The sequence below is a fragment of the Calonectris borealis genome, chromosome 12, assembly GCF_964195595.1.
Source record: "Calonectris borealis chromosome 12, bCalBor7.hap1.2, whole genome shotgun sequence".
Lineage (NCBI taxonomy): Eukaryota > Metazoa > Chordata > Aves > Procellariiformes > Procellariidae > Calonectris > Calonectris borealis.
The window spans coordinates 11,794,741-11,807,567 of NC_134323.1; the positions used below are offsets into that span (position 1 = coordinate 11,794,741).

Sequence of the window (12,827 nt, forward strand, 5' to 3'; positions counted from 1 at the left end):
CTTCTTTCCCTTATTCTTTAAAATATCGATTCAGCTATTTTTTAATTTACTTGATCCTAAGTACGGTGTTTGGAAGCTTAACAAGCTTGGATACTTTCTGCTCTCTTGTACTAACTACTGCTATTACTATTTTCAAGACACTTATAAAAAGAGCTGATTATTTATGTTTCCAAAGTGTACGGCTTTTCAAGTTTTCAGACTGCATTTAAGAATATCAGAAACGATGAAACTTTTGTGTTTATGGAGTCCTAGAATGCCATTTCTGAAATGGTTTCATCTCCCTTTCATGGACATCAGAACTGTCTGCGTTGTTTTAAATTAGTGATAAAACAAGGCTTGAAACCCCAACTACCAAAGAAATAAATCTGCTACCAAAACAAAATCTGGGCAGAGAAAAAAAAAGTCATGGGGAAATGGAAATGAAATATAGTCTGAGATGACCTCCCTAAAAACAAGCAAGCAAACGCTATTCTATTAAGCTCTCAGGAGAGCTGCTAAAGAATTTTGAAATAATCCAGAGAAGGAACTCAACCCCTCATTTTCATTCTTCTTGGTCCATTCCTTGCAACTCCCTAAGAAAAACTGATCCCTTGTGTGTTTTGTACAAAAGGATGATTTTTTATGATATAAAAGCACACAGCTTAAAGCTGTAAGTCCTCCTATTCCTTGGCAGTCATTATCTTCAGGTTTATGGAGAAGCACATATTGATCCTTTCCAAGGCATGGGTTGGCAGGGAGGCAAGGAACACTCTTCTGGATTCATCAACCTTCCTCGTGAGGCCCGAGCAGGAGCGATCTCACAGCACAATATGGGACTATTAAAAACCCATCATACATGATACGTGCTAATAGTTTTTTCTCCTTGTCTCATGGTGATTGCACAGCATAACAGGAAAAAGATGGAAGACACTTAGGAGCTGCGAGAGACTAGCCAACTAACGATGCTTTTTCTTGTCAGATGTGTAGCTTATTATGTCATGTACATGTATTCAAGTGCAACAACCTTTTTGCAAAACTGCTTAAGAGAAGGTGTTTCAGTTATTCAGACTCAACTTCTGTCCTCCACTGTCTGAATGCATCTCTATACTTAGAGAGCAACTTTTTCTAGCCTGACTGCTCATCCCTGAGTGATTATCTGACCCAGAGTTAATGTAGCGTAATTAACACGTCTGTGAGTTGTCCAGTGTCACAGGTGAACTAGGGGTTTTGTGATGGGCGTCCTTGTGACATTAATTGTCATAGATCATATAATACTGTGGATTTTAGTTCTCTGAGCCAGTGTATTCAATAGAATGAGATTCTTCCTTAACTTGATTTTTCCTGGCTTTTGTGACTCTAAATAAGGTCCTTCTATTGTTCAAACATATCGTTTTTGTGGTATATTATATTAAGATGTTTAGCCTGATCTAGATTATGCGGCCCCATGTAACTATTGAAAGAGCTATTGTTTTTCACAGCAGAAAAACTGCCACTCATCGAGATCACTGACCTATTTCTTGGAGTCAGAGGTAACCTTTCTGAAGCCTTACTGATTTTTAATGCTATGTTTTACACTATTGATCTTGAAGCCCCATGTTTGAAGTGTGATTACAACAGTATTTAAGGATCAGATAAAAAATTTCAACTTAATTTTCAGATGCAAAAGGATTTTATTTTTCTGTAAGTTTTGGTATTATTCTAAAAAAAGTGTTAAATGAATCAGAGCAATTCAGCTGTGGGGGTTATTCCATTACTCAACAATATGGGAATTCCTCAGGCTTAAACATCACCAGTATATTCCTCTCCACCTTTCTTTCTCTGAGATCTAGTGGAATTTGTCTCTATTGTCTGAAAGAGATGATGAACCATGTCCAGGAGCAAGAATTTAATCGTCTCACCCTAACACTAGATTGGGCCATTCGTTACCCTGAAATCAGAAAAACAGAATCTACAAGTTCCTGAAGATGGGAACAATTTGCAGACAAGCACTCCTCTAATCTTGCTTTTCAGCCCTGACTTGCAGAGGCCAGTGCCAGAAGAACACATCAGGAGAATATACTAATACTGCATAAAGAGATTTTGTGGAGGCTGGCATGTGAAGAAATGTATTTACCATTATATATGGCCTTCCTCTGCAGGAGAACAGGGCTTGCATATTTTCTATGCTTTCTCACTATACAGAGAGGGATACAGGCATTTAAAAAGGAATTAGGATGCTGAGATGCTCAGTCCATGCTGGATTGCTGGCTCCCTGCTCTTTGCCGTGGAACATCTGCTAAAGAACTCTTTGGGAGACTTCTGGGTTTTTCAGGACCAGCAGAAAAAACAACACTGTTAGGATGTTTTATATTTGGGGCACTTTGGTACTGACGAATGCCTTCTCATTTTATCATGCTGCAATCAAGATGACAAAGAAGTGTGGCAGCTAGTAGAAACTCCCCCCACAGCCCAACAAAAACCGGGGTCTTGAAAGGAAAAGTTTGGCACACAAAAAGCTCCAAACACAAAAAAGCTAAACCTCTACCAAACCATTTCTGCTTGTTGTGAGCCTGCCAAAGCAGAACAGACTTTCTCCACAGAAAAGGCTACATTATGCTAGAAGGAAATGAGCTGCAAGGCACAGGAAAAGGGAACACGAGTGGAGATTTATGGCAGTGCTGAAAGCAGGCACTGTACTGCCAGATCAGGAGTAAGACTACCAAAGGATGCTACCTTTGTTTTTTCATCTATCAAGGAAGGAGAGTTTCTGTTGCAGGGTATCTAAACTACTGATGTCCATTGCAGAAAGCCCATCGCTTCAGCCTTCTGATCGGAGTCATTGCGTCCCAATCAGAATTTTCTACTTTTTTAGAAGGTAAGAATGAAAAAAAAAACAACTAGCAAAATCCACCCAAACTAAAACCACCCAAACCAAACCCACCAGTCAATGAATACCTGACAGTTAACCTGGAAACAGAATTCTATTACAAATGTTGCAAGTTTTGCCCAAGTATCACTGACTTTATAAAATACAAATCGAGTTTTTTTGCAAAAGATCTTCATTATGCTCTACTGCTGTTCCTGAAGATCATATGGGAAGGATTTGTTCCTGTTGACATTTTTTACTTTGTTTTTTTGCTGCTGTTTTGGCTCTCGCTCTTTGTATTGTACATGAGGGACTTCACATGCTGAATTCTGGATACAGACTGCAGCAGAAAGGCACATCTGTGGACAAACAAAACCGTTTTCTATGCCCAGACAGATTCAATTAAGAAAAATTTGAAGTTAAGGCTTTTTTCTTTTTCTTTTTTTTTCTGCCAGGAATCTCTAATTAGAGCTCCTTTTTGCCTTCCTCTGTAAATTCAGTCTCAGAGGTAAGCCGCTAGCCCAGAGAAGCTGCAAGGATCTCCCTGGATTTTTACCAAGTTAATTTGAACTTTGCCATGGTTTTTACTTGCAAGTGAAACTGCAGCTTGTTTTCAGCTCCCTGAACTCAGGTGAAAGGCTACCCCAAATGATCCTGATGGATAACTGTATGTTGGCACAGCCTCAAAGAACACAAGCACACGGTATTGCCCCTAAAACGTATCATGCCATAAATGCAACTTGCACAATGCATTTTGGATGGGCATCCCTAGGTTTCTTTCTTTCAAAATGTAGGGTCTGATCTTTCTCAGTAGTATGTGCCTCTCTTTCATACTGGGTATCATACCAAATTACAGACACCTATCAGCTTCTATGTACATATGGAACCTGGACATGTAATTTTCAGTAGTTATGAATCTGAGCCTAAGCCTCTAGGCTTCATGGAAAAGTATCTTCAAAAGTGCCTCAAAAGTGTCTTTGTGGTTTCTCACTACTAAGGAAGATGTGCCATTTATCTTGAACAAAAATTTACTCCTGCCTTTATTTAACCATAATTTGCATTTATAAGAGGACAAGATGTTGAATTTGTCTACAGTCCAGAGCGAGATCCTGAATTATTGTCCTGAAAAAAAAATCAGTCATGTATGTGTGAATACTTTGTGTGCTACATCAGCAAGTGCTATTTGTGATTCAGTGAAACTGAATGCTCAAAATACCAGTTAGCAAGGTGTGTAACACAGATAAGGAAGACACTTTCTTTTTTGAAACTCTTCTTTTTGAGAGGGAGAACCACTGAAGTAATCTGTATTACTCTCACAAGTCAGCAAAAAAAAGTGTGTCCTGAAACTTCAGCTAGTTGTAAAAGTGAAATGCTCTCACACAGATACAGAGAAGGAGAATACTCTTGCTGCAACACCACCATTTTCTGTGACCCCAGGTAGGATCACAGAAATCGGAAGAAATCACCTGGAGATGTAGGTGTTTTTCTTCTGTCTTTCTCATACATCTCTGTTTCTGCTGCAGTCCTGTAACTTGGTTACTACTCCAGGGAAGCCCATTGGAGCTGTGTAGGAATGATCTTTTAACGATTTGATACGTTACTTGATAAAGAGATGGATCTGATGAGTGCCGGTTGATTCAATGACCAATAACCAGTCTCCTTAAGCAATGGTGGCATATGAAACACGATCGGAGAGGATTCAGCAAGTAGCTGGCATTAATACCTATCCATTTCCACTTAAGTTATTGGGTTTTTTAATGAAAAACATGAGTATGAACGCTATTCCCAGTTCCACGTGTTCTCCTTCCCCGGTATTAAGCTAGCAGCTTGCTGAATCCTGAGTAGATTTCTGTCTGTAGAGATCGTCTGTGGGATGTAGGGCAGGTTAGAACAGCAAGAGACATCACGGCAAGGAAGGCTGGTAAATAGTTTTCTGTCAACGGCAAGGAGGAAAAATCACATCCAGTGCAATTATACGTCTGAACTTGGTGTTATCTCGGAGCGTGGCCCTTGGAAATGATATTTATGTAAATGAAAACTTCTCTGTAGATGCATACGCAATTGTTAGTAAATAAGTACAATGCCAGGCAAGTACAATGACAACGAAGGAAATTTATTTGGTCATTCCCTTGATGGATTACCATGGTGTGGACAGTAATTTGCACAACATATTAGGACAATCCTGACATAAGGAAGCATCTCCAATGTAAGGGGGCTTTTCAGCTTGCATGCATTTTGCTGAGACCATCCATAAGGTCACTGACTGACATCAGCTATGGAAGAAAGCAAGTGTGTGCTGTTTTCTGGGTGATGTGAACAGACAAATTCCAGAAGGCTACTTCCAGAAGTAGCAATAACTGAATGTATTGCTCGCTGGCCATCTGGTAAGTTTTGATACTACCATTGGACTTGAATCGGGAACCTATTTACAGGGGATCTTACACCAAGCTTGTGTGTGAGTAGAATAAGCACTGCAAGCATTTTTTTAAGAAAGCTAACGTCAGCTGACACAGATATTTTGCTGAGCACAGGCGGTCAAGTTAAGGAGGTGTATTTAGTTTTAGCTGACATTTTATTGTGGCTCAATTTGTAGGTCTTCTAATGGGTCTTACATAGCCTGACATAAAATTATTCACGTGTAGACAATAGACTTCATAATGTGAGTGCGACCCTATGGCTACTTTCATGCAGTTTTACAAGCTGCATAAACAAAAGTTTTAAGAGACATTTAACTGTTTGTTTTATAGAAAACTATTTGATCTGTATAAAAAAAAACACCAGTCAAACTTCTCGTTAAATGTTTTATACATGCAATTTGTGTATACAGTTGCATGTACATTTCTAATGTAAGAATGGTGAATTTTGTTATTCAGACCAGAAGTATCAGGTTGGTATCGGACTTTAACCAGGCTGCTGTTTCTAATTCTTGTACTTTTCTAAAGAACAGTGGAATGTGGCACAAACTACATAGAGCCAAGTCATGGAGCTTCTTTCTTAGTTCTTCACCTACATAGGCAAAACTCTCATTGAAGGTACTTCAAGAATTTCTCTGTATAGCTAATATGCCTGTGCTTATAGAAAAGATGCATGTGCAATAATCTTATAGCTCTACATATAGCTCTACAAATAAGATACAAAGCCAGCTATGTAGAAAGTGCATAAAATAACTGTTGAATTAAATATGGCATAGATTTCTGTGTCTGCTAAATAAATACTAATTGAGTTTTCAAGCAATTAGGTATAGTATCTGTAAGTTATTATTTAGTAGATAATAAAGCACATATATTTATGTACTTTACTTTTTAAGCTGTATCACTTCATCTGAGTATTGGAAAGCTTAATTTGCAGTGTAATTGAGTACATTAGAAGATTATTAATAGCTGGAGCCTGTGAGAGATTTGTTTTCACTGTACATAACCATGTTTAACACAGAGTGGTTTGGGTGCTCCTACAGTGAGTTTCAGGCGCTTTCCAAAATTCTGTGGCAGAGATGAATTGCCAGTAAGATTTGTTACAACTATTAAACACTGTGTTCAGCTTTACAGTCATTATCAGTCTCTTTTTAGCATTAAAACAAAAAGGTTTTGTATTTAGTATCTGCATTTACATTAGGATACCCCAAAGAGGTGTCTTCTGCCTCAACATGAAACAACCTTTGGAAACAGCTTTCTTCTCTAAGTAGGCTTGTTTGTATGCAAAAAATAAAGAAATAAATAAAGTAATGAAGGATAGTCTTATGTCTTGTGAGAAAGCTAGGCTGCTGGGTGAAATCAGGATATAAGATAGGCATATTATATTGCTAATCTGATGTACTTTGTTCTGCTATTTTTTCTGAATATTTTCTGTTAGATGAACTGGTATTTCTTAGGGCAAAGCCTTTTAAACCTCTATAAAGAGAGGATAAAAGTTTGAAAGGATGTTTTGTAAGTGTATTAAGATGGCATAGCAATTCATTATATTGACAAATATCTTAGTTGTAAAAGTAGTCAGAAAATTGTCCTATAATTCAAAACATGGAAAGAAGACAGAAAAGGAACACCTGCTTTGCAGGGAATTAGCACAGGGCAGGAGCTGCAGGGCAGCGGGCAGGATGAGGGCTGCCTCTGCCCTCCCATAACAGAGCCACTGCTCCCCAAACCTATACGTGCCCCACGTCCACAGGGCAGACTGAGCATCTCCTTAGCTCTAACAGCCAGAAGCCGGATGTTTAAGCCGGATGAAGTGATGTACCTGCATCTAGAGGTAGTTTTTATTTCCTCAGATGCAACTATGAAATTTCATGGGGTCCTTATGGACTATGAAATATTGAGAGACCCTGACATTATTGGAATACTCTCAAATATACCAGATAATGGTGTTCATACCTCCAAGCCTTCTCCTTCACCTCATTTCATTATGCTAGGGCGCACAAAGAAGACAATCTGATTTTTTTTTTCTTCCAACTACAAATCATATAATGCTTTATTTTAAACAAGCAGAATTAATGTATAGAAGGCAATGAGCTTATTAATCACATATTTATAGGCTCATATTTACAGTATTTTCTGAATACTCCCTCGTGTTTCCTTTTCCTGTTACTAATTACTAAAGATTATCATTCTCTATATGCATCCTGCAGCTGATTAGAATTATAGAGCAGTCAGCTAAAACAGACCATTTGCTGTAATGCTGGCAGATCAGCATCAAACTTTTATTTGATAATGCAAAAATAGCCTCTTACATTTTCTGTATCTGCAGAACTTTTATACACTATTTGCATAAAGATAACCTACAAGAACACTTAAAGAAAAATAGAAAGCATAATCTTCTTCTAGTTCCCCACAGAGCAAGAAGAGTCTTTTTTTCAAAGGTGATTTCTTTTTTTCTTGGTGTTCTTAAGAAATATGACTTTGCCATGGGACACATCGGAGTTTGATGTCTAAACCCTTGAAGGGAAAAGTGTTTCCCTCCCCTACCCAGAAACGGGAAACCCATGAGGACGGCTGACATAAGAGTTCTGGTCTGTCATCCGTTCAAAAGGCTATGACACCGACTGCACCCATTTTCTTCCCCACATTCAATCATTTGGAAAGAAGTCTTCCCCTTATGTTACATTTTGTCATACAGAAAATTTGTGAGCTAACAAGTTGCCTATCACCAATTCAGATCAAGTAGTTTAGGTTTTTGCTGAAAGAGTCTTAAATAACGTTTCTCTTGTTTAACTCAATAATGGCTTGCAAGCCCATGTGGTATAATTTACAGTGTCCTCTATCCTCTAATTATAGGCTGTCATGTTTTATGTAGTGACATCTACAAACCTATACAATACTTGTACTATATATCACTTTGTTACTGAAGACTTTGTGATACATGATGTAATTTCACCCACCTGCACACAAACAAATGAAACCCAAAAATAGGATCCTAGGGTTGTTTTTCAAACTTTTTATCAAAATATGGGGGAATTTGCAGCAGAATTTTTAGGCTCTATTTGGCAATGCAGATAACCTTCTCTAATACTTAACCTGCTTGACAGTATTAGACTTTATCATAAATGTCAATATTTTTCCCTACTCAAAAGTCTTTGATTAGATGAGAGGCTGTTTCACAAGATTTATTTTGTACAAGAGTTATATATATGTATTCTGCTTGCAACATGTTGCAAACGAGTCCGGTTGATGAAAGGCGACTGGGTAGGGATCTGAGAGAGCAGGGTACCATTCTTGAGATACCACTATCTAATACCAGGACTAACAAATGACACAGATGCCATAAATTTTCCCTATGGCCAACAGCGACTCAGGCGATACCTAACCCTTGAATTGCTTTACTTGCAGCACTGTGCTTCGTTGAATACCCACAAGTACCCCTCTCTTATGCAAGGTCATTTGTGCTCCACTGAGATCCAGAAACTAGATCTTCCCCCTTAAATATGCCAAAGGATTCAAAGTAAAGTTATGTCTGTATACCTAGAAGACATCTTCTCACAAACTGCAATTATAGCTGCCCATTAGATTTTAGTATTTCACTATAGGAACGGAATGAAATATTTTCCTTTTATATAATAGCCTTGCCCACGATGCAAGAGATCCTGTTCAATGGCATTAAAATTTCTCTTTTTTTTTTTGCAAGACCCTATCCACCTAAACGGGGCATAAAGGGATACAGGACTAACAGCATAAAATTGCAGTAGGATAGGTTATCATACTATCGGAAGTATGCAATAAAGTCCTCTTCCTCAAGCTTGGGGACATCATTTGCACAGACACAATGGGGTGTCCCAGCCAATTCTGCTTCTGCACAGTGTATTCCCGCAGATGTGCCCGCTGCCATCTCCATGTGTTGCCATGGACCTTGCCCCAACTGTCACTGCAAGTGTTTCCAACAGCTCATGGTGGAGAAGGCAATGGCTGGGTCTTCCCACAGGGTTTTGAGGCTCACTGGGTTTGTACGGGCTGCTTGTATTTGGGAAACTGCTCCTTCCCCAGGCTTGCCCCCACTTCTCTAGCCCAAACACCGTGGTGATAGAGCACGCCGAGGGAAGATGCTGAGCACAGCCTGCCCCAATTTATCAGTTTAGACTCTACTACGGGAGAAGTGTGAGAAGCAGGCTCAGCCCCGCTGGCTGGCAGCTCTGAAACGCAAACCAGAAGGTTTGTCGGAAGAGGCACCGACGGGCAGCAGCTCTGCCAGTGATCAGCAAGTGCGGGAAGCGGGGGAGCGCATCACTGCCGACGGCGGTGCTGCCAACTCCCGCACAGCTATCGTGGGTTCCGTGATGCTCGGTGGCCTTCTGAAAGCCCAAGCTGCCACCTTCATTTTGAAGAATCCCAATCTCACATAAAATAATCAACTTGTGTTTTAGCCTGGGAAATAAGAGCTGTGTAAGCCTTAACAGCTCAGGTGGCCATCAGGAAAACGCTTTAGAAAATCTCACGGTTTTGTGTTCAGCTGAACGGCTGGGGTACAGGGGGCTTTTACTCGTGTTTTGTTGGTACCTCGAGAAGGACCGCGCGTTACAGGCGATAACCAAACGCCGTCCCGCCCGCCGCTCTCTCCCTCCACCCAGCTCACCGCTGGCCGAGGCGCGCCGTCCCATGCAACATCGCCCGGTAGCCTTCCTGGTACCGGTAACGGGTGGGGAGCCGGCGCCCCGGCACACCTGCCCGCGGGTGCTGTGCCTCGCCGCACCGCCGCTACTCGCCGCGCCGAGCGGGATGGGCTGCGGGACGGGCTGCCAGCGCTGCCCGCGGGTGCGCAGCGGCGGGACGCGCTGCCCCGCGGGGGCACCGGCCGGCGGCGGTGGCCCTTACCGATGATGATGGCACAGGCGCTGACCAGCCCGATCTCTTTCTTCAGCGCCACCCGCTCGGGGCCGCCGGGCGCGCCGCGCTGCTCCCCGCCGGCCATCGCTGCCCGCGCCGCTCTGCCCCGCTGCCGCCGCCGCGCGCATGCGCCGCCCCCGGCCCAGAGGCGGGGGTGGGTGTCCGAGCTGGGGGGCGCGCGGCGGCGGCGGGAAGGTGCTGGGGCTGTCGCCGCCTCTCTGAGGCGAGGCACCTGCGGGGAGCGGGCGGAGGGTCCCCCGGCCCCCCCCCAAGTCTCTCGCAGAGTGACGGTGACCGAGAGGGCTGCCTGTCGCATGAGGTGCGTGTGCCGAGCGTGACGGCCACCTCTGAGAAACCTGCAGACGTGTCCCCCGAGGAGCAGGGGGAAACAACGGCAGTTAACACCACAGTTAGCACGGTTTGGTAAGTGCCAAGCGTCAAATGACCAATTCGGTCGCTTGGTTTGTCAGGCAGCAGGGTCTGCCCCAACGCCCAGGTAGCCTCCGTGCCCACAGCTCATTTTGAGTGACTTTTCTGACCAACCAGCCTAACTCCGTGTAGGGCTCACTTTGGCAGCACTGTCTCCACATGAATCTTCTCAGTGGTGGTCCACCTACTGTCGTGCTTTATTAGTTCTGGTAGTGCGATAATTTAAAGAAGAAAACATTTTATTGCTTGTAATCAGTACTGACAGCATGTGGCTAAGCAAGCGTAGTTAAAATCAACAGGGTAATGCCCAAATGCTGACTGCTTGCTTTCTGCCTTTACTTTTCGTGTTAGTTTCTTCTCTCCTCCTTCCTGCTCTGTTTCAAACCTCTCTGAAAGGAGCTAAACCCCCCAGCCCCTGTGTGCACCAGCTCCCTTTGCACCTTTGGTGCTGAGGAGCCTGCCGCTGAGGGCGTCCCCCCACCAGCCCTCCCAGCTGCCCCAGGTGCCTTGCTGGGCAGGCAGCGGGCTGTTGATAAGCTGCAGCTGGAGTCATCTGTTGGCAAACTTAAGGAAATAATAAATATTTCCTTTCCTCACACAGGGGATGGAGCATAAATGTTCGGAAACTTCATTGCAGCAAGAACATAGGAATACCAAGGTAAATGTAAAGAAATAATGTCATGTAGTAATTCACAAATCTTTTGCTCTGTCAACAAACTGCCTCCATAAGAGTGTCAACGGATGATGTCTTCTCTGCTCTCAGATGAAATCAGAAAATGAAATCATAGCTTGGGAACCTGGGCTCTTCCTTCAAGCTGTAACAGCCAGGGGTTTATTGATGGAAATCCATGGTTCATTCCTTGTTTATAAGTCAAGATGAGCACCTTCCTGAGAGCAGTTCTGTGTTCAGAGAGGATCCCCATGTGGGTGATCTATTCTGAAAGTGCATAGGTTAGAAAATTTTCATAAGAATGTGGTGTCTGGGAGTGTGTATCAGCCATCAGTGGGGCAGCCAACACAGTAATGGAAATTGGATGTGGTGGGACGGTATCAACAGGAGAAGGAAGGTCTGGTTCTTCACCTCAGTGAAGGAAGGTGCGAAGTTTCTGTGGTGACGTCAGTCTGATTTTGTTTGACTTTAGAATGAAAAGTATAACCTGAAAACTGTCGAGTTGTTTGAGGAAATCGGTGGACTATTCTTACAAAGCTGATAATCATAAGTGATTTTACTTTATAAAACTGCTTCATACTGCTGCTGTTATTGAAAGACTTATTGATTTTCAGAGGCTGACACTTGTTTCCTAAATTGATCTATAGCTCTGTAGAATTGTTGTTTCTAAACAAACTGCCTCACTAACTACTTCTAAAATGACCTTTTATTGAATTACTATGTACTTCTTATAAGGAAGCATTTTACAAGAAGAATTACTTTCTGAACTATGTAAACAGTATTACTGTTCTCCTTTTAAAGGCAGAGAAATGTGAAGACTAGAAATGAAGTTTCAGATATTCAAAAGTAACCTGATGTTTTAGGTATTTCTTCTAGGTGGTTTAAATGATTGTTTCACAGCTATGTTTTCCACTGATAGCAACTCAAGTAATTTCTAGTACCCCTGGAAGTCTCTACATGCTAGTCTTACATGAATGTTATAATTAACTCCGTGAAAGTTGCCTATGACAGTCTATTTCTTTTGTAAAAGCTAACAAAATAGATTGAACTTTATCAAAAAAGTACAAAAATCAAGAAATATGGGAATGAATGGTGTTGCTAACTTTGTTACTAACTGTATTGGTGAGTTCTAAGAGCCTAATGAAGTTTAGGATCAATTCACCTTTACAGAACAACCACAGAATCTGTTAAATGAATGACCACTTAGAAGGATAACACTGCACTTGGTTTCTTTTGCTGTGGTAGAAATGTTGGTTTGCTCTGAAATATGTGTATAATCTTTGTGGTATTGCACAGAAGATAAAAATCCCAGTCAGTCCTCTTATACTGATTAGCAAGGAACAGTGCATGCTGGCTGTGGGATGATGAAAACAAATACTAGAACTCAATTAACTCTAATAATAATCTTCAACTCAATTGTGCAGTAACTGCAAGGATTTTTTTTTTTTTTTTAAAAAAAACATTCTGGCCAGTTTAGGGGACTTTGTCAGGGAAAATGTTAAGTATTCATACATGTGTGCACTCTGCCTGCTAATATGAATACTTTGTACTGTAATTGTTTCTCCTTGCTGAAAGCCACGAGGCACAACTGTGTGACTTT

General features: G+C 41.7%; 1 protein-coding gene across 1 annotated transcript in view; it reads right to left on the reverse strand.

Annotated features, from left to right (window-relative positions):
* The window catches only part of SLC7A10 (solute carrier family 7 member 10), a 45,512-nt gene extending 35,256 nt beyond the window's left edge, over window positions 1–10,256 (reverse strand). Inside the window, 2 exon segments of the mRNA XM_075161370.1 lie at window positions 10,117–10,213; window positions 10,215–10,256. Coding sequence (XP_075017471.1) covers window positions 10,117–10,213; window positions 10,215–10,256 — 139 coding nt within the window.
* Between the last annotated feature and the right edge of the window lie 2,571 nt (window positions 10,257–12,827).